General features: G+C 34.8%; 1 protein-coding gene across 1 annotated transcript in view; it reads left to right on the forward strand.

Moving 5' to 3' along the window:
• The first annotated feature begins 5,171 nt into the window (after positions 1-5,171).
• Positions 5,172-23,614, forward strand: part of GLYR1 (glyoxylate reductase 1) — an 84,356-nt gene continuing 65,913 nt past the window's right edge. Inside the window, exon 1 of the mRNA XM_089793045.1 lies at positions 5,172-5,392. Coding sequence (XP_089649171.1) covers positions 5,288-5,392 — 105 coding nt within the window. The 5' untranslated portion in view covers positions 5,172-5,287. The remainder of the gene's footprint in view (positions 5,393-23,614) is intronic.

Below are 23,614 nucleotides of genomic sequence, written 5' to 3' on the forward strand. Positions count from 1 at the left end.
AGGCATCTTCTTAACTCAAACCCACAACCACACAGTCCTGGTGCAAACTACCTCACAGTTGGCGCTCTGTCTACACACTCAGGAAAACCAGCTCTGATACCACTTGATGGGGCCACAACCCAAGAACAGAATGGATACAACAGAAAAGAGAAATTGTATTAACTGAAAAATAAGCTAGTACATTTAGTATAGAGAAAATAAACTTCAAAACATGCCCTAAGGGCTTACAATAGCATAAATGTGGAGATAATTTATCCTTTTAGTACCTCCTCTCAAACTCCACTCCAAACTGCCTTTTACAATGCTAGGAATCTCCTTAAATAGACCCCAGAGGGTTAAGGACTAGGAATACATTCTAGAAATTGCTAGTAGGCATCCATCGACCAAATAGAAGGTTCCAAAAGCTGAGTTAGAAGTCGGTGCAAATCTAGAAGAATATAGAAATGGTAACCGAACTTTCGGGAGGCATAACTTTTTAACCGTAGCTCCGATTGATGAACCGTTTGCATTTTCGGAAAGCTCTCGAAGCGCTCTATAGCCCTATGGACAAGATTTGCTTGTCCCCCATTTTTTGACCCTTTTTGAGGTCATTTAATCCCCCTAACCTGAATTTGAAGCATTCTTAGGAGGTCTCCAAAACCCGAAAAACTGCAATAACTTTCAAACCGTGGGGCCTATTGACCTGATTCTTTTTCTGGAATGCTCTAAATCATGATTACATTCATCTAGCCAATTTACACCTTCTAGTTTACCAAAATGATGGCCCAATTAAATGCTCCTATTTTTTCAGGATTTTCAAACACACTGATAGTGGAACTGTGAGAGTTGGAACCTTTATTTGACTCAAATGGGTATCCAAAAATGAAAACACATGAAACATAAACTAAGTCTAAGTATATTTTTTTGGGTGACACAGGATTTCCCTTATACCTCTGGATGCTCCTGCATCACAGATTTGTTGTTATGTGTTATTATTCTCATTCAAATCCTGCAAATACAAATTTTGGGCAGTGAATGGATGGAAGTATGCATTCATAGCTACATTTGTGCTGAATTTCAGCCTTTTATTTCACTAATCACCTGCACAAGAGTCTTCTTCATGGATTGAAGTTCATATGCAAGGTGGTTTTCATACGCACAAGAGGATAATGCTCGATGTTAAAAAAATGTGATTTTGTGAACTTTATGCCCCATAAATATTATTGTTAGAGGTGGTATGTTTGTGAGAGTAACAAGGCTTGGGCTCAAGAATGGTGTGTGATTTGTCAAAGCATGATTTATTGATAGAATCCAGTTCGTTACAATTGGGTTTGTAAATGACAGTAGAAATCCAAACTACCCCTAACTTTCCATTTGCTCCATAACACAATGACTTCATTATATACCATTTCTAATATGCCAATGGTTTGGGGAGGGAACCTTTTGAGGAAAAATGATTTCAATAGATCCAAAGATCTAAGATAAACTTTAGTTGAGGTGTCAATGAGCATGAAGTAAGAAACCTGTAGATTTTGATGCATCTCGTGGAAATGATAAACATGGCAATAGGTTCATTGGGACCTTCCTACAAGATGCAACATAGTGAGGCAAACTTGAAGGTTCCACATAAACTTTGAATTGATCCAATAATTTGGTTTTGAATTCTACCCAAGTGGTAATGGATTTACTAGGTAGTTCAAATACAACTTGTATGCAAATTTCCCAAGCATGTAAGGGAATAAGAGATGAGACACATCTTGATAAACACTGTCTTTTTGATTACATATATCTTATGGATGCGATAATTTGTTGTCTTAGACTTTCCATATATGAGCTTAGGACATGATTTATCATATTTTTTAGGCAAGTAATGTGATAATTTATTCAGACTCAAAGGTGAGCTTTGAGGATTAGTGAAAAATACCATTTGAATGGGTGGATGTACATTCTAAATTGTGAGTATTAGGGATGTTTTTTCAAGATTTACCCTTGTCTTTTTGGGTCTTTCAATGAAGGGTGAGTTCTATAGATTCAAATTTCTTAGGAGATGATCTGAGGACCCATATGTATTTCTCAGGTGAGAAAGAAATGACATTTTTCAACCTTCTCTCTATTGGACCCCCTCCAGGCACCAGTTTGTTGAATTTTGTGTTAGAATGATACAATGAAATGGATGAGAAGGTTAGATCCCACTCTTGAAAGAATGATAAGAATTGTTCCCATGGTTATTAGCAATTGGCTCACAATTGCATTGCGATATTAGTGAAGATTTATGTGTAAACACGAGGTAAGACTTTGCTAGTTCATTAAGCAAAAAATTGACAATTTATGCTTCCACCTTTTTAATTTCTTTTTTAATATCTAAAACTAAAAATTTACATTGAAGTAAATTTCTAATAATATAATTCCTATTCAACAATTACAAATTTTAAAAAAAATCAAAATATTTGAGATTAACAAGAAACTTGAATCAAATAATAAGAAACTCCTATAGAAGTCAACCATGAGCAATCTTAACTTGCATAAGAAATAACAAATCTAATCTTTAAAACTTGAAATGCATAAATTGGAATCTCTTAACTTAAACTACCCAAGTGAAATCATCTAAGGAAATTAAAATAACGATTTTTGACAATCACCAGATCATTCAACCATATCCATTCGTGCACACATGCAAGAAAAATACATTCTTCAACACATAGTAGATTCAATTAGCTCCATTCATTCACCACTACAAGAAAATTGATTGCAACTAACACTAACTTAGTGAAAGCAAAATAAATCACAAAGAACATACATTTCACTCTTGAATAAGAAGTTATGTTCCAATCTCACAAAATTAGCATAGATTCAAACCAAGATTGCAAGACCAATTGTATTTGTTGTTTTATTGCAAAATTTTTGACTCTTATTACAATCTAAAATTGGATTTTCATAGTTTTCAAACTTCAAAATTGGAAAACCTATATCTAGGATTTATGGGCATAACAAAATAAAACTACATATTAACAATTGAAATCTACTCCTAGACTATTGTATTGCATTATGAGTTTGAGTTTTTCATGCTTGCAACTAAAAAAGAGACCATTTTAACCCAAAAATATTCCCTAACATTTTGGGAGAACTCTAGGTTGATTGCAACAAAAACTTGGATACCCAAATCCAATTTTTTTAGCACAAAGAATGAGTTGGACCACGAGGAAACTAAATCACTTTATGTGGTTAACCTCATAGGCAACTAGAGACATTTGAAACAACATCGTGATGGAGTTTCAAATGTCCAAGATTCACCACTTCAAACAAAACATGGCTTAATGTTCATCAATTATTATAAAAGAATAAAAGAACGTAATTTTTTTTTCTTGAACATGGGGTACCAAGTCAGGGTAACTTATTCAAAATTTTGACAAATAGAGGACATGGGAGTTAGCTATTTTTTTCCAAAAGCTTTGAAGGTGCTTCCCTGCTTATTAGAATTGTTGCACTTCTTTTTTGATATCTATTAATTCTCTTTTCATAGCCTAGACCCAATCAACATCTACTTTAGTGTCAATTCTTTCCATCTTTCCCTTGAACTCCTAGACAACATTATTTATGTTGTAGGTTTTTTCTTTGTCTTCATCTTGATACAAGTGGCACGCCAAAGACGACAAATTCTTCAATGGATTGTACTAATTGCATAGATGCTTCTCTTTTCTTCTTAATGAGCCCCTTCCTCTTATTGTAATATTTTATGGCTAATCTAATAACCCTCAACCATGTGTTGTACTTGTCTACTCCTACTCTCTAAAAAAATGTCGCTTCTATCAATTTATTTAATCTGGCCTACCTCATTATCCTCAAAATAGGGAGAAATCACCCTATGTCAATGTTGTCTCATTGATACCTATGATCCACTCATTAGTGATCATGTGATTTAGAGCAATGTTCTCTTTAAGCATACTACAAAAGCGAGTCGCCTTATGGTGTCTTTGTCGAGCTCCTCCACTTCTTGTTTCCACTCCTCATAGGCTTTGAAAAAGAACTACTTGTGAGAGTGTTGCTCATGCCTCTAGTGTTGCTTATAATGTGACCTTTGGGTTAGCAGGGTCTATCAAACCCATCAATTGCGCTGTATAATATTTTAAAACTTTATTTTAGGCATCTAAGTCCTTTATTTTTGTTTCATCAACATACACGTGCTTAAATAATGATGTGACCCCAATGCAACCTAGTAAAACCACATTAGCTCCTATACGCACCCTCGAAGATCGATTTTCTCGCCATTGGGGTAACAAATGTTAGCCCCTATGTCTACCAATTTTCACTTGTTTCTTTCAATATTATATTCAATTTATTGCTTGATAATACATATTATTTAAATTTGATTAAACATTCTACAACAAGTTGTATATAAAAAATGAAAAATAATATTAAGTTGTTTTAGAAATTGATTTATCAAGGCATAAAATTTATTAATGGAGTAAGGATTCATGGGCTTTAGAACAATTTAAGCTTAAAATCTATCAAAATTGAATCACATCTACATAGTCATAAGGTTGTATTTTAAAATAGAGGCGAAGAAGTGTAAGGAAAATTATAGCATACTATAATATAAGACTCATAAGTGAGAAAAAGGGTGTAAATAAGAGAAATGAGAAAATATGATATTGTGGGTCATTAGCAAGGGAGTGAAACCCACACAAATTCTATAGCTTAGTAAGCATTCAATGAAAAATTACACGTCTTAAGCAATTTCTAAACAACTTCCTCCCCTAGCCCTTTCAACTATAGAAATTCCAACTTATCAATCTCCCTCCTATCTCCCTTATGTATATGTGTAATTCAAATGTTTTGTTTAAACCACATCTCGGTCCTTGTAGGTGGACAAATGGTTTATTTCAAGCTATCATTTCTCCATTGAAACATTTTTGCATATACAACGTCATTTCCTACGTAGCCTACCAATTGACCATATATCACACACAAATTTATACAAAGGATAGACCAAAACTATTCGTAATTGACCTGCCACACCTCCCTTCCACATATCCACGACACACCAAGACAAGAGTGCTAGTGAATTGTTTTTATTTTAGAATAATATCATATAAATCTTTAAATTAAAAAACTCCACCTTGGACAGTGATCTTGGGAGTTTCAGGAAAAAAGATGTGAAATGTTTTATTTGCTCCTTGTGGAATCCACGTTTTATTACGATCACATATAACAGGGAAACAGGAAGATACTACAGTTACAGCGCCATCATTCCTGCTCGGCCATACTCCACATAAAATCAAGGGTAATTTTTAGTTCTCGAAGAAAAGACATGGAGTTGGGTTTCTTGGGCTTGGGTATAATGGGCAAAGCAATGGCAATCAACCTGCTCAAGAATGGATTCAATGTGACCGTGTGGAACAGGTCATTATCTAAGGTAATCCTTGGCATCTAATTCACCAAATATTCTCTGCACTAGGTTGGTATTGTGAATTTGGTTATGTACGTTGGATTGATCACATGGGTACCATTTGTATTATATAAGCTTACGGAAGCGATTGCCCTTATTGGTTTGGATCAAATTCAGTTTGTAGTTCTGTTCTGTGTACTGCCAGATTCTGCAACTCTCTCCATACATGGTAGGGTAGTAATATAACTAGGATTTGTGACGGTTATCACTTATATTACAAATTTTAGCAGGCGATTCAGCTGTGTTTTGGATTGAACTCATTCTATTTTGGAACCAGGCTAATATTTGCCAAACATCCTCAACTTTCTTTCTACTTGGTGGATTGGACTTAGGTAGTTCTATGGTTAAATCTTTTGGCTATTAAGTTAAGCAGGATTTTTAGTTGTTTAAATTCAAGTCTGTATTTTGTATTAAATGAAAACGTCCCTCAGCATCTGCAACTGCTGGTCTACATTAGATTATAATTAAACAATAAGGGATGTTTTACATGGTAAAGATAATCGAGTTGTCATTTGGAATATGCTTTTTGCAAGATATTCAATATTTTTGGACTCAAATTAATTTGCATATGAAATGAAAGTATTTCCTGCCAAGTGCAGCTGTTTCCAGACTGTTATCCAGACAATAAAGAATGAAGAAACAAATTGTTGAGAAATCGGACTGAAGAATAGTGATATGATATGATATGATAGATTTTAATGATGTCCACGAGACTAAAGTAGTCTATGGGACCCACGCAATCACCCTCCCGAGTCAGGAGCGAAACTAGTCAGTTGCAAAGTTTTGGTTAACTTGTCTCTCCTTCTCTGAAGTTTGATAATCAAATCCGCTGTTCTCTTCACTTGATCTTCCTCGAATAAATAGTTGAAGTCCTTGTTTTGCAGTATTTTTGTATAATCAGACCTGATGTCGTTGTCAGCCAGGCACTCCTTGACAAAGTGCTGCTCTGTTTCAACTGTTCCCATATTACAGAATAAACATGTTTTGTCTGCCCACTCTTCCTTTGGAACTTGCCATCTACCAGTTTCACATCGAAGCTGATGTGAACTAGTTCTAAGTTGTGCCATCAACATTTTTGCTTTCCAGTTAATAGGTGCTCTTATATAGACCCTTTCATCATGACTAGAAGTGGGATTAAATTCTTTTATGTAATAAGATTTTTTCCGCCCTATGTGTCTTGTCCACAGAATATTGCTGAATTTTTCATTGACAAACTTCTTTATTTCTTTAATGTTATCCGGGCAAGTTTGGATGTTGATATCCCATTTTCGCATCCATTTGTCATTTTGCTTCATCCATGTGCTTTTCCGTCTCACAAGTTTTTCCTCTATGACCAACTTGGGCCAACGATGTGTTTCTAGACCTTGGGTTTTCTTTAAATAGCTTAGCATCTGGACCAATGCAACGGCTTCTAATGGAAAGGAACCCACCTCCGCCAAAAGGATTTCATACAGAATTGTGGTCTTGACTTTAAGATTGCATGTGATGAAGTGTTTTTGAATTCTTTCTACTTGCCGCCATTTCTGTTCGGACATATTACCGCCCCACACTTCACATCCGTATAGAATAACTGGAGTGACCAGCAAACCAAAAAGAGTTTTCATGGTCATCCAATCCCATAATTCATAGTATGATAGCCAAGTGCTAGCGATAGTCGTACGTTAACAAAAACTCTTACTCAACCAATATGGATTTATGAGAGGACAACCTAATGGGATCATACAACATTGCTGAAACCTAGGCAAAGACAAATGAAAAGAACTGTGAGAGAAACCCAAACTGATGGAATAGCAGGTTACAATATCTTTAAAAAAAATATTGTTTTTTCATAACTAAATAAACTAAATTAATATTTAGCTAAGCAGTTGTAGATTAAGTTCCGTATGATTTTAGTTAATCACGAATGTATGTAATGACAACCTTTAATAATTTTATTTCTAGCTTCTGATAGTTGATGATATTTTTTCATTTGAACTAAAATTACTATATTGCAAAAGTCATCAAAAGCATTGACGGAAACCTTGGCAATACCTTACAAATCTACTATTTACGTACTATATCTTTGATTACTTGTGGAATATGTTTAGCAAGGAATTTTATTGTGAGGGATTTGAATATTTGCGTATCAAAGGTGTCTATAAATTGAAGAATTCGTGTTTTGTTTCTTTGATTTTGAACTGATGAGGCTCAAGGTCCATGCACGCCAATGTTTATCGTCAAAGGAGTGATTATCATTATCTCACTAATGTTTTTTTCAAATAGCTACTCCAAAATTACAATGTCTAAAACCACCATAAAAAATAACAAATACCATATAATTTAGTTTTTTATGGAAAAGACCTGACAGAATATGAGCACTCAGATTTCATTCATAGTAAGAATATCATTGTTCAATGAGAACCAAACTTCTGCTATCTAGTACTTCTTCAACATGCGGAAGTTTTACGTAGCAACACAACATAATTTTTTTGGAGCAACTGCCCACTACAAAATCTGTCATACATTTGCCAAACTCAACATTGGATTTATAGCCAAAATCCAATAACTACTCATTGAACCCGACTGCTCCATTTCATGTTAAAAATGACACAGCAGAATTCACTTTCCAAAAATATTGATTAAAGCAATGTATGGCATTATTGAATATTGAAATTACTGATTACCAGTAATTTTGTGGCTAATCCATTTCCATCAGTGATACAAGTTGTGTCGTTGGACTTCATTGATTAAAGCATTGTATTGCATTAGTGAACATCAAACTACTGACTACCAGTATTTTCTGAAATTTATATCAGTGCACTGAGTAACGTAGGATGCTTACAAAAATTGTTTCCGGTCCTTGCAGTTAATTTTCCTTCTATAGTACTATTAGGTCATTTGCAGGATTATCTTGCAGTTGAATGCAAGTCTATCTACTGGTGAATTGTTTAGGACATCTGCTTGTATATGCATTCACTTTTGGAGAAGGAAGTAGACAAGTAACCGGGATACCACAATGTTATCAGAGCTTCAGTCCTGTCAGCCTGAGGATGAAATTGTTGAATGCACGCAGCTGAGCCAAAGAGACTTGAGGTTTTTAGAAAGGGAGGAAAAAATGTTGGAGGTTATATAAACAGAAATAAGTGCTGGAATAGAAGGTAGAGGTAAGAAAAAGATGGCAGATTATGCCTTTGTCCAAAAACAGAATCAGACGAATTAGCTACTCATCCAGATGATACGACAAATGAATGCCACTTTAAATACCACCACACCTGCACAAAATCTCATAGTTGAGCTGTAGCTGGATCAGCAGCCAGACTCTTTCAACCCGCCTTTTTTACCTTGACAAGAGGGACCACTAGAAGTAGAAGAATAGAATTTAACAACATATGACATCAATGCTTGCATGGATGAGTACATAAGCTTTGATCCAAACATTAGAATTCAAATTACATTTGCAAATTCTTCCAATTTCAGACCTAGGAGTGGACCAACAGTGGATATAGAAGTCCCGAAGAAGCTCCACAAAGATTTGTTGTTCAGTTGAACAGCTTTGACTCTTCCCCCTTTTGATGGATCTAGGAGAAGTACTGCATGAGCTTGGGTCCAAAAGTTGGGTACCTATCTTTCATTCAGCAATATATTGGAAGGGAAGCCATTGAATTTACAATTCTTCATTTGGAAGGAATATCTACAAGCGGTTGCACGACAAGATGATCACCTAGGGACATAGTCATATTGTTATTTACGTCGATTTTACACAAAAACTTATGGATAGATCTAGTAGAAAAACCTTGAGACTAATTTTAAGGAATTGGCTCAATTGAAACAACATGGCATAGCGGGTGATTATGCAGCACAATTCCAATGAGTTTCAGTTATGGCTTGGGATGTGACAAAGAGGAGACTCGTCGTCTTATTTTAGGACTAGTTGAGCAACTCAGGGGTTTGATCAAGGATCTTGACCCAATATCTCTACAAGATGCCATCAAGAGTACTAAATTTGGAAGTTTCAAAGACTAAGAGCACATTCTATTCCAAGGGTGCACCATTGGGCAATGTAATAAACATTTTCATACAATTTTCCCTCAACCTAAGAAAGATGGAAGAGTCCAAAAATGAGCTTTGAAGGAAAAAATTATGCTTTTCTTGTACAAAGTCTTGAAAGCTAGATCATAGATGCTTGGGAAAGGCAAAGGTGATTTTCAATAGGATTCTGTAAAGTTTCTGCAAATTCTGTTATAAAATCAGACTTTTCTAATACCCTTAGGTTGCTGAAGATAATCTTCTTTAACTTTTGAATGTAGGAGGAGTTATCAGAATATTGAATGTTGTTCTGAATTTAATTGTCTCTGCAATAAATTCTTATGGGGCAGTATTGTTTGAAGGAGCAGACTTATGTTAATTGTGTGTCCTTAGACTACAATAACACCCACCCCTTATACCAAGACCAAAGGGCATGACCCTCTCTAGGTTGGCCCATACAATACTTCTATAAATTGGCGTCTATAAAGGAGATAACAAGAAGTTTAACTAACATAACAATTAGTTATGGTTAGTACAAAACATGTTTACTCCAAGGGTCGCCGCCCTATTTATTTGTCAATTATAGTATATATAAAATGCCTTTGTATGGTATAAGTGGAGAAGATTAAGGTGTGATCTGCACTTCTCAGACCAGTATGAATATCACTGTTAAATATTTAACACTGCCTCTTAACTTGATAATCATACTGAGAGAGCATATCTAGCATTGTTGTGATATTGCTATCAGGATTTAACTGTGTGATTTTGAGTCAAACTCATTGACCCAAGTTTCATGAGTAGTGATTCAACATGAATCCATCTCTCATGAGAATAATTGGAACACTAAGCACTCATTGGATCTAGGTGATGCTCACTTATCAATATCTAGCATCATCAATTACGATGAATAAACATAAATTGATACTCTATATCTATTTGAATCTTCTGAGCAAATGGTATCATGTAACACATGATACTGAGTCATATAACCACCTTGTGATATGACTTATCACTTATACTAGTGATATCAGTGTTGCATGTAATGCAATACACATAGGATAAAATCCAAAGAACAAGTAAATTCTTTATTTATCTAGGCTATGACTCATAGGAACTGGCAATCCTATATCACAACTTGATCTTGAGTTAAGATCTACCAAAACATAGGATAAAGTTTGAAGAATAAATTCTTCCTTTATCCAAGTTGTGATTCATAGACATGGAAATGCTTATTTCACAAATGATCTTAAACTCATCTAGATCCAACAGTTCTAAACTGTTCAATACATTATCTGAGAAATCGTCATTTCTCATAATGTCTTTTATAAAAGTATTCATTACTTCAGAGATCGTCACCTCTTAAATAATGAATATAGATGGTGGAGTCCATAACAGTCAATAGCTTGACAATAAAATTATTTTATTAATAATTTAAAGAATATGAATGAATTACAATTCAACCATACCAAGTCTTTTTCTGAAGTGATCTATCTTCACTCTAGAGAGAGGTTTGCTGAGAATATCTGCTGTCTGATCTGTAGTGCAAATGTATTCTAATTTTACAGTATTCCTGTCTACCATATCTCTTACATAATGCAAGGAATTTTGATATGCTTGGACCTGTCATGAAAAACTGGATTCATTGAAAGCTTGATGGAACTCTGATTATCACAATGAATAATCGTAGGATTCATAGCTTGCCCAAATAATCCCACAAGTAACTTTCTAAGCCAAATTGCTTCTTGAGAGGCCACCGCTGCTGCAATGTATTTGGCTTCTGTAGAGCTTTGTGCTACTAAAGACTGTTTTCTACATATCTAAGATATCAATTCTGATCCTAAACTGAAACAACATCCTGAAGTACTTTTTCTGTCTTTAACACTTCCACTCCAATCTGAGTCAGTGAATCTGTGTAAATCTAAATCAATTTTCTCATATTTGAGCCCAAGATTAAGAGTGCCTTGTAAGTATCTAATAATGTGTTTGACTGCAACTAGGTGAATCTCCTTTGGCTCACACATAAACTGACTTAAGGCATTAATAGCATAGCAAATATCAGGTCTTGCATTTACCAAGTACATTAGGGACCCAATCATCTATCTGTAGAGAGTAGAATCTATGGAAGGTGATTCGGCTGCTGCTTCTTTAAGTTTATGTAGATTAGTTTCCATTGGAGAAGACATAGACTTGCAATTCCACATTCCAAATCTCTTCAAAATATCTAATGTATACTTCCCTTGATGAAGGATAATGCTATCAGAATTCTGCCATACTTCCAGTCTTAGGAAGTAATGAAGAAGTCCCAAGTCTTTCATCTCAAATTCTTGAGTTAGATCTTTCTTCCATTGATCTATAAGATGATCATCACCTGTTATTAGTAAATCATCAACATACAGTATCAAAATTACCACATCATCTTTATCCCTCTTATAATATAGATTTGGATCGGCTTCATTTTTGGAGAATCCTAAGCCGGTGAGATACTTATCAATTCTTTCATACCAAGCCCTTGGAGCTTGTTTAAGCCCATAGAGAGCTTTCTTGAGCCTGCAAACAAAAACGTTAGGATCATGAGTTTTAAATCCTTTAGGTTGCTCCAAATATACTTCTTTTGTAATCTTTTCATTCAGGAATGTTGTTTTCACATCCATCTGATGTACTTTCCATCCCTTCTATGCTGCAATGGCTAGGACTACTCTTACAAAGGTGTATCTGGCAATAGGGGCAAAGGTTTCTTTATAATCAATCCCCTCTTTCTGAGAGAATCCCCTGGCTACAAATCTGGCTTTATATTTTTCAATGCTACCGTCTGTAGCATACTTTATTTTAAAAATCCACTTGGAAGAAACAACAGATTTTCTTTCAGGTCTTGGAACAATTTCCCAAACATCATTTTTCATAATAGATTGGTATTCTTCTGTCATAGCATCTTTTCAGGCTATATGTTTAATAGCCTCTAAAACATTAGTAGGTTTTGATTTAGAGAAATCATTCATTTTTGCTGTGTAACTAGAAAATCTTTTAAGTCTTTTGCTTTCTCTGATTGTTCCGGATGGTGTAGCAAAATCTTGTGCTTCCTCTATTGTCTTAATGGCCCAAAGTGGTCTTTTCTTAGAATTTTGAGTTTCTTCAAGATTAAGATTTTGAATTTCATCTTCAATTTCTTCAATGTTCTCCCTCGGAGACTTAGTTTCAATATCTCTTTTAGAACTAGGTAAAAGAGAGGGTTTTTTAGAACTTAGGGCTCTTTTAAATGTTAAATCTTTTTCAAAAATTACATCCCTACTAAGTTCAATATTTTCCTGACCAGGTATGAAAATCCTATATGCTTTAGATGTTTCACTATACCTTACAAAAATACCTTTCCTCCCAGAGGGTTCTAACTTAGTTCTCTTTTCTTTTGGAATATGGATATATACATGACACCCAAAAATCCTAAGATGACTTATATTGGGTTTAACCTTAGTAAAGACTTCTTCAGGAGTTTTAACTCTAAGGTAGGAGTGAAGACTTCTGTTTTGAATATAGACAAAAATACAAGAGGCTTTTGTCCAAAGATAATATTCTAGATTTTGATCAAATATCATAGCTCTTGCAGCTTCTATAATTGTTCTATTCTTCTTTTTTGCTACCCTGTTTTATTGCGGGTTATAAGGAACGATATACTCCCTCTTAATTCTTGTTTCTTTACAAAACCTTTTAAACAAATCCGAGGTGTATTCCCCTCTATTATTAGTTCCAAGAGTTTGAATTTTATGTCCTGATAAGTTTTTAGTTAAGGTTTTAAATTCTTTAAATCTCTTTAGGATTTCTTCTGATTCTTGGCATTTTAAGAAATAAATCCAAGTTTTCCTAGAGAAGTCATCTATGAATAGAATATAGTACCGAAATCCTCTGAGAGAAGGAACAAACATAGGTCCACATAAATTTGAGTGGATTAATTCCAAAACATTGTTAGTTTTTCTAGTGCTATCATGAAATGAACTTTTGGTGTTCTTACCCAGAGTGCATCCTTTGCATATACTTGAGAGATCTTTATTTAGTTTAGGTAAACTAGTAACCATCTTCTCCATAGTGGATAAAATTTTGAAATTTAGATGTCCTAACCTTTTGTGTCATATTTCATTTATATCTGCAGCTTCATGAATTAATGCTTGAATAGGTTGACTAGGTTCTAAATTTAATTCATACAAATACCTTTTTCTTTGACCAATCAATTTTGCTTTCTTAATTGAGGAGTTCTTAGCCTAGGTTATTACTTTATTGTCCATGAATGCAACATTATGTCCATCATCTTCAAGTGTTGTAACCAAGATTAGATTTCTTTTTATTCCTTGTACATAGAGTACTCCTTTGAGAAGAAGATAATTTCTTGATTATAATTTCAAGGTGCAATTTCCAATTCTTTTGACGAAATGTGCTGAATTATCACCGCTGGTGACATTGCCATTAACCTTTTCTGATATAGAGTCTAGTGCTTCTTTGTATCTTGTAATATGTCTAGATGATCCACTATCAATCATCCATGCTTTACTCGAGACTTCATTTGATAGTGACAAATACAATACATGATTCTCAGGATCATAGTTATCTTCTTCCCTAGTTATGTTTGTACAGTTTACTCGTTGTTTAGAATTCTCCGTGCAATTAGATCTGTAATGTCCAAACTTTTCGCATCTGAAGCATTTTATTTTGGATAGATCTTTCTTAGGTTTGTCATTCTTTTGATTACCCCTTTTGTTCTTGAAATGCTTCGTTTTACCTTTATAGGAATTTGTATTAAGAACATGAAGTTCTTCATCTTCTGTTTTTAGTTTTCCTCCTTTCTTAAGTTTTCTAGAGTCTTCGCGAAGGCAATCTCCTTTAAGTCTATTGAAGTTAGGAAGTTTGTCTCTGACACTTACTCCTTTTGTGAATGTTTCCCATGAATCTGGTAATCCATCTATAGCCATTAGTGTTAGTTCCATGTCACTAATTATGGTTCCTATATTTGCAAGTTCATCTCTAAGACTGGCAAGCCTTAGGAAGAAATAATTTATTGATTCTCCTTTCTTTATTTGTATTTGATTTAGTTTCCTTTTCAGTGCGAGAACTCTAGTTGCATTGTTGACCTCATATGCATTTAGTATTGCATTCATCATATCAAATACTGTCTGATGTTTCGTTAGCACAGGTACAATATCATTTTCACTCCATCTAATATGATCTGAATGGATTTTCTATTTCCTTTAATCTAGATAGTTTTATGAGGTTCAACATTAGGTTGTTTGGATGCTGAATCAACAAATTGTTTTACATCATTTTCTTCAAGAATAATCATGATTCTGAATTTCCAGGCATCAAAGTGTTCTTTCCCATCAAACCTGTCGTCGGGTCTGATTGTGTATGCCATTAAAGATAGGAGAATGATGCTAGATATATATACGATTTGATTACTTAATTTGCAGAGCCTAGGTTCGACTACTAGAGCTCTGATACCATGTAAAGTTTCTGCAAATTCTATTATAAAATCAGACTTTTCTAATACCCTTAGGTTGCTGAAGATAATCTTCTTTAACTTTTGAATGTAGGAGGAGTTATCAGAATATTGAATGTTGTTTTGAATTTAATTGTCTTTGCAATAAATTCTTATGGGGCAGTATTGCTTGAAGGAGCAAACTTATGTTAATTTTGTGTCCTTAGATTACAATAACACTCACCCCTTATACCAAGACCAAAGGGCATGCCCCTTATAAGACCAAAGGGCATGTCCCTCAAAGGGACATGACCCTCTCTAGGTCGACCCATACAATACTTCTATAAATTGACGCCTATGAAGGAGATAACAAGAAGTTTAACTAACATAACAATTAGTTATGGTTAGTACAAAACATGTTTACTCCAAGGATCGCCGCCCTATTTATTTGTCTAGTATAGTATATATAAAATGCCTTCGTATGGTATAAGTGGAGTGTTTACCGTACAGGTAAAATAAATAAACATATATAGACAATGGAACAGAATAGCAGAATTATATTCGCATATGCCAGACATTACATTATGCTTTATAAGATAAGATCAATGATAATAGAAGATAGATGATAATCATTTACAATGATCCCAGACGGGATATAAATACTATCCGCCGAACCTTCCTGAAGGAGTCCGTCAGCCACAAACATTATATCCGCTACAAACTATTTACCCGTCGGCTACAAAATACAAAACACCGACGACAATCATTCCGTTGGCTACAGAAACGCCGTCGGGACCATCCAGTCGGCTGACATGGAGAAGATTAAGGTGCGGTCTGCACTTCTCAAACCAGTATGAATATCACTGTTAAATATTTAACAGATTCAAAGGTAGAAGAAGTCGAATCTAAGGTGATAGCTGAGGAAGAAGAACATGAGGTCAAGGGAGGAGAAGAGTCACACATGGCATATTGGTTACACTTTTAAGAGCATGAAGATATCATCCTTTTCAAGTTAGAGGAGTTTTACAAGGACATAAAGTGATGATCTTGATTAATAGTGGGGCTACCCACAATTTCATCAATTAGGGTTTAGTGACTAGGATGGAGAAGAGGACAAATTATTTAATGTCACAGTGATTGATGGGTTTACTGTTCTGTGCTACAGAAAGATTCAACATCTTGATATGACCCTAGGGAGACATACAGACATATTTTTTTGTGGCCGGCATTGGCAAGATATAAATTGCTTTGGATATGCAATGGTTGCATTTACTTGGTGAGTTTACCCAAAGCTATCAAACTATGGATTTAAGATTCAAATCAAAGGGAAGGAGGTGGTTCTATGTAAATATCCCCAAATGGGATACTAAAAAGGAAACAATAATTTATGGAAACTATAGCAAATCTGATAACAAAAACTATTACAAATTAGGGCATAAATCTGGAAATTTATACGCATGTAAGACAAATCCGGAATTCTGCTCAATATTTCAAATCTGATATTCTCATCTAAACAAAATATGGATTTTAGATTATTCCTGAACTTAGGAGAATTCAACCAAAACCCTTAGGGTCTGTTTGGTTCGTGAAATTGTAGAAATCAAGATTATAGAATTTGTAGGGTTTGTTTGCAAATCTTCATTCCTATTTTTGGTTTTTTACTTGAACCGTTTGTTTCACTTTGGAAATGAGTGGGAAGATACATTTTTATGCGTTTGGTTCCTCAAATTGGAATTGGAATTAGAACACAAAATCATGCAGTTTAAAATCAGAATCAGACAATATATCTCACAGATTCACATCTTTCTCATTTTTAACTCTTTTTTCCGCATGATTCCTCTAGTTCATTCCTAATAATGTGCTTTAAGTAATTTCTAATCCCGTGGGCGTAAATTTGGAATCAGAGACATAAGTAGAATGAAAATAACAATTTCAACTGAGTGATAAAATAGAAATACATCTGGCAATGGTAAAATAGAAACTCATGTAGCATCAATTTGGGGTTTGTTGCAAGTAACAGCAAAAGCAATCTTTAGCGCCATAGTGGAGCACAAGGTCACACATTAGCAGATTATGAAATCTCATTGAAAATAAACAATTAAATCTGATAAACTTATGAAAGGATATGAGACATTCTCCCCTGCCCTACTACTACGACTCTCAAAACCCTTAGAAATTTTAATCAGGGTTTGGTTGCAATCTGGTATCCAGCCAAGATCACGGAAATTATAAAAGATTTGTGATTTGATAGAGCAGACCAGAAAAAACTTATTAATAATAATAAATTTTAAAAACATTGCCAATCAAAATCGACACTCATGAAATTTACAGAGAGAAGTAAATCATGTAATACTACTCATCCTTTCTAAACCTTTAATAAATTAAAATCCTGTAGAGCATATCTATGATTTCTGCTCCAACACAGATCCAGGTAAACAATGTTGTAGTACGACGCATTCAAAGCTTGGAGTTGTAGGTGGACTCCAAAAAATCGTCTAGTCTAATTTTTTTACACTCCTCAAAAATTGTAACCAGGTTTTGATTTTCAATTCCTGGTTGCTAGTGGGAAGATTGATAACCTGGTTTTGAGGAAAAATCAGAAATTTGGTATTCTAATACCATTTTGCCAAATTTGAAACAAAAGCATAAATTTTCAAATCCGGATTATGAAAAAGCCAATTCCCATCATCTTCCATGAATTGAACGGGCCCTTACTTCTGCCTAGAATCTTCAAAACCACGATTAGACATTTCCATCAAACAATATGATGCAGATTATATACCAAAATATTCCAGATTTAGGTCAGAATATTTTCTAACCCTAGCAGACCTTCCAAAAGTGGTGATAGGCTCCCAAATTGACCAGCATTAAGTGTGATATTGATGCTCTTTAACAGCCATGCCATAGAAAACTCAGAAAAAGATAATTTGCAGTAGTGAATGTTCCTAGATCTGAGTCTCCAACACTAATATTGTCCCTAATTTGGCCTCTAAACTTGATGAGCACTTTCAGCCCAGAGTTAGCAATGTGCTAGGGTTTCACAAACTGTAGTTCTTCCATCGAAACACACCCTTCTGACTAGGGAGAGCCCATATGTCTCACCAAAATCAATTATACTGAAGGGTTTGAATCCTTAAGACAAGTTGTAGCAGCAATAAGCATAAATCTTTATCACATAATGAGCTCTAAATAAGCCCCTTAGGGGTGTTTTATAGCACCTTCTCAAAAGAAGAATCAATCTCCGCCCTTGATATTCCACCTCTTAATGCAACGATCCCAAATAAAAATCTAAGTGTGCACCAATGAAACTTTTTGAAGTTGGGGCCCAACTTGATTTTTTATATATTTTATTAAGTCACTTAAGTGTATAAAAGAGGGGATAACTTAAGTTGCTTGTCTAGGCATCACTTAAGTTGCCTAAAAAGACGTGCTTAACTTATAATTACTTTACTTACTTTACATCAAAAGACATGTACTCAACTTAAAATCTAGAATTTAGAACAAGCTAAGGACTTCATTTCTTACCCAATGATGCTCTACGTCCTCTTCATCTTGGGTAATCCAAGGAAAGGACAGCCAACTGCTGTTAATTGTCTTGCTTTGAGCTGGGGACATTACATTCTTTGAGGTCTATCCAACGGGGCTTCCAGGATTGTTTTGACTAAAAGGATGGAGAGGGCCTTTTAGAGACCAAATGGCATGGGCATCATTGTGTTTGATTATAAATATGAGTATTATCCTTTTCAAGATAGAGTAGTTCTGCAAGGACATAGAGTGATGACCTTGATTAATGGGGGGGGGGCTACCCATAATTTCACTAATGAGGGTTTAGGGAGTTGAGGACAAATGTTTTAAAACAATTCAATGTTACAGTGATTTATGGGTTTACTGTTCCATGCAACAAAAGGATCCAACATCTTGATATGACCCTAGGGACACATAGAGTGACATAATTTTTATGTGTTTGACATTGGCAAGATGTATATTGTTTTGGGTATGCAATGGTTGCATTTACTCAGTGAGTTTTCGCAAAGCTGTCAAATTGTGGATTTAAGTTTCAAATCAAAGGGAAGGATGTGGTTCTTTGAGGCCTATCTAATGGGGCTTCCAAGATTGTTTTGGCTAAAAGGATGGAGAGGGCCTATTGTAGAAACCAAATGGCTTGGGCATCGTTGTGTTGGATTACAAATATTAGTTCATCCAAGGATCTTCATCTAAGGATGGGGGATCTAACGATGTTGACATCCAATCCATCTTGGCCAAGCATGGTAGGTGCTCAACAACATTCCTTTAAGGTTGCCACTAGATGGAGGTTTTCAGCATGCGGTTGAGTTGGAAGTGGGGGTGAAACTAGTCATTCTTACACCTTATTGTCAACCTTGGAGGCACAAGAAGAGATTGAGAAGGCAATTTAAGGATGGGACATGTACGACTTAACTCCAGCCTATTTGTTTCTTTTGTGGTTTTTGTCAAGAGGGATGGTACTATGAGGATGTGCATTGATTATTGAACCCTCAACAAGACAACACTCAAAAATTGCTAACCCATTCCCATGATTGATGAGTTGATAGATGAGCTTTGTGATGCGATTTACTCCTCCAACATTGATCTATGATCAGGTATCATCTAATAAGGGAAGGGATGAGGATGTGCATAAGACAACTTTCAAGTGTATGGTCATTACAAGTTCTTGGTGATGCCATTTGGGTTGACTAATGCATTGGCTACATTTCAGTCTTGCACGAATCATGCATTTGTAAAGTAGTGAAGGAAATTTGTATTGGTTTTCTTTGGCAACATCTTGATTTATAGTAAGACATGGGGGGAATCATTTGAGGCAAGTAGATGATGTGCTTGTTATTCTAGAGAAACAACCATTTTTTAGGCATCAAAATGTGAATTTGAGTTGATAGTGTTGGCTTAACTAATATAGTCGATGATGTGATAAATATTGATTTTAGTAATGTCATGATGCAGATTTGATTGCAAGATTATCAATTATTGTGTTGTGATTGATGTCAACTATTGACCTTGTATTCCTAGTATGGTGCCAAGCATAATTGTGATGAGTAGAGTGTTGCACTAATGATCAATGGGTGTGATCAGGCAGTAATGATCATAGTCCGCCCTTCCTCAAATTGCTTGTCCTCAAGCAATTCCAAGTTCCAACCTTCCAAAATGAGTCGTGACTTACAAAGTTGATATTCAATCCAACAATCCTACAATGATTAATTTTAATTTATAGTTAGAACTACAATATAAATATAAAGTTATTAGATTTGAAGAATTTATTATTCAAGTTAAATTTCTAACAACAATTCAAAATTATAGAACTTTTTTGGATTTGTGTAGTATTTGATAGTTCCCCGCTATGCATTTCCTTGTCGCATGATGTGTTCTCATGAATAAACCTTATAATTTCTCGGAGAGAATTTACCTCTTCCAAGACCTTATGATTACCTTTCTAGTATGCATTTGTAAACCTTAGGAGAAACTTTATCTCATGCTAGGCCTCTGTGGATATGCCTTTAGGACTATCCCTCTTCATAATCCTCAAGAGAGACTTTATCTCGTGTTAAGCCTTTATGGATATCCCTTTAGGAGTATCCATCTCTATTTAATGCTTAGGAAAGACTTTATCTCATCCTAAGGCCTCTATGAGTATCCCTTTAGGACGTACTCATCTCTGTGATCCATAGGAGAGACTTTATCTCATCTCTTTAGGATCATCCCTCTCTATTTAATCTTGAGGAGAGACTTTATCTCACCCCAAGGTCTCTATGGATATTTACCCATCTCCTATAATCCTTGGGAGAGACTTTATCTAGCCCCATGGCCTTTATGGATATCCCTTTAGGACTACCCATCTTTATAATGCTTGGGAGAGACTCTATCCCTTCCTAGACCTCTGGAAGTGTATGATATTTCATACAAGGAATTTTGAGAAGATTTTACAGCTGAATATTTGCATTAATATGTTTGTAGTTGCTGTTACAATTTTTTCATTTTGTTTTGATAATCAATTACTTGTTCATGCATCTTACAAGTCGATCCTAATAAGATAGGTATGAATAGTTTTCTCTATCTTGAAGTGAATGAATTCTTATTCCATTTTTATTTTCCTTCTTCTCTTGTACAAGTTACTAATTTCATTCTCAAATTTATGCATCAAGTGGAATTTCTTCAAAAGACCGTTGTTTCTCCCATTCATTTTGTGCTTGGATACTATTGAGATCTCTTGGATCATGCCTTGCTTTCTTATGTGACTGCTCCATTTCTCTCCTAGATGTTGCTTCTATTCTATTGATTTGATTCCTTTTGCTACACTTGTATCCTGATGCCCATGGTTCTTTGCACTTAAAACATGGGCCTTTCTTCATTATGTCCTCTTTTTGCTTGAGAGCGTCCTAACCTTGGCATTGATGCCCAACACTCCAGTGTCCTTTACAGAAATAACATTCTTTTTCTTTATGATCTTTTCTCGAGTCATTGTTTCTATGTTTTGTCTTTGCTGAAATTTTTTTAGATCTTTCCTTTGAAGGATTTGATTCTACCAAATTTTCTTTTCTAATGTCTTCTTCCAAGTTTTGTGGTTCATGCGGTTTAATAGAGTGCTTGGTGGAGTCTTTTAATCTTTCTATAAACATATGAGTGAGTCTCTTTTGCGAGAGGTCTGGAACCATAATTGATAACTCTTGGAATTTGTGAGCATTGTCTTTGGCTGTTCCTGTTGATTTGAGTTGAGTTAGTTCTTGGAAATACCATTCGATGTCCTTATCATCAAATCTGTTCATGAGCTTTTTGGAAAATTCTTCATAGGATTTTACATCTTTATGTCCCAATGAGATACGCTCATTGGTCCACCAATCATGTGCTGCTCCCTCTAGATGCACTATAGCAAATTGCAAGGCATCTTCTTCCGTCATGGGATGTAGAATAAAAAATGTGTTTAATTTTTCTAACCATTAGCGCAGTGTAATCTTTTCCGACCCATCAAAATGTGGAATCTTTATTTTGTTGATTTTATGTTTGAGTTCTTCATTTACAATCCTTCTAGATGTCTCCCTTTGTTTATCATCACAAAATTCTTTGAAAGATACTAGTTCTCTAATGTTAGGTTCTAGAGCTGCATATGACCTTGCAATTTCTTTAGTCCTAGTAATTTGTTGTTTTATTCCCTCTTCTTCTCTTAGTAACTTTTCTTTACGCAAGAATGATGGTTGTGGTATTCCGGTTGCAGAAAGCACATTATTATTTTCTGAGTGAGTGGAGCTAGTCTCTCTTGCCTGGTTGGGTTGACCTCTCAAATTATTGATAGAATTTCCCATATCTTGCAATGCTTGGAGAAGTGCTTGATTTGATTTTTCCATTTGGTTCAATATAGTTTGGTTGGTTTGGCTGTTTTGCTTCATATAGGATCTCACCTCATTTACTAAGTCGTTCATTGTTGTTTTATTTGTCCTCCTCTTGTAAGTTTCCATAAGCCTTCACTCACAGGATGGCAGGATTATTCTCCGATACCACTGTAATGTCCCTTGGTTGCCCAATACTTAAATTAAGGATAATTACCAATTCCTGATTTCTTATTTTCCAAATGATTTCAATTAAAACCCAATCAATAGGATGTACAAAGATATCAATTTCTATTTCTTAAGTATGTGTACCGATTTTGATATTAAAAAAGGGTATCAATATTTGATGTTTAATGATTTAAGATGCTATGGTGTTATTGTTTAATGATTTAATACAGTAATTGGATTGTGATATCTGAATATGAAGTATATGTATATAATATGTTAACAAAGATGACTAAGTTTGCACTTCTATGATGGATGGTCTATTTGATTTGTAAATTTTCTTCTTATTACATATCACAGATTTCGGCAGAGATAATTTGTATCAAGAAACAATGTTGGATGATATATAAATCAAGATCTTTTATCTTATGGGTGTGTCGATTTAAATACTAAATTTATATCCTCTTCCCTTTGCTATATCTTCCAATCGCTGTTCCTACCTGATAGCCCTTATTTCATATTTTCTTTGACTTGTTTTCCAGTCTCTCTGATATATATATATATATATATATATATATATATATATATAGATATGATTACTTGCCACTAGTGAAAGCCAACTAGACACTTCTTAATGGAGCAGATCTTAAAAAATGGATAGATAAGTGAAAAGCTTTTCCTTTTCTCTAGAATGATGAGAAAGGTCTCTTATATATATAAGTGAAGAATCATTTTTTATGGGCACGTCCCTATGTCCTTGCACAATTGTTACTCTTGGTAAATACTAGCCATACATTAGTTGCATAACTAGTCGTTGTTTGAGTTTATAATGGTTGTGACTCCTCCCATTATTTTAAAGACACCTATTGTTAACCTCTGCTGGGCGCTAATCACACCTACTCCAAACTAATTTGTAGGTGATACAACTCAACAATCCTTTATATGAGTCCATCGTCCTTTTGATGTTCTTCTAAATTTAATCACTCTTGATTCTTGATTCACAATAATGGTCTTTGTGATGATCCTCATCAATAGACGCCATTAGTTGGTTTTCTTATAATGGACAAATAAGAATGGTTCCACATAAGAAATGACATTAATTTGGCTTTTATGGATGAGTTCAGTGCTTATGGTAGTTGCAAGAAAACACTGTATTCATTCATCAAATGCCTTGTTTATTTGTCAATAAGTGTAAGTCATAATAGTAGCATA

This window comes from Cupressus sempervirens, chromosome 1 (assembly GCF_028749045.1).
Source record: "Cupressus sempervirens isolate cs-2001-9-10 chromosome 1, ASM2874904v1, whole genome shotgun sequence".
In the NCBI taxonomy this organism is placed as follows: domain Eukaryota; kingdom Viridiplantae; phylum Streptophyta; class Pinopsida; order Cupressales; family Cupressaceae; genus Cupressus; species Cupressus sempervirens.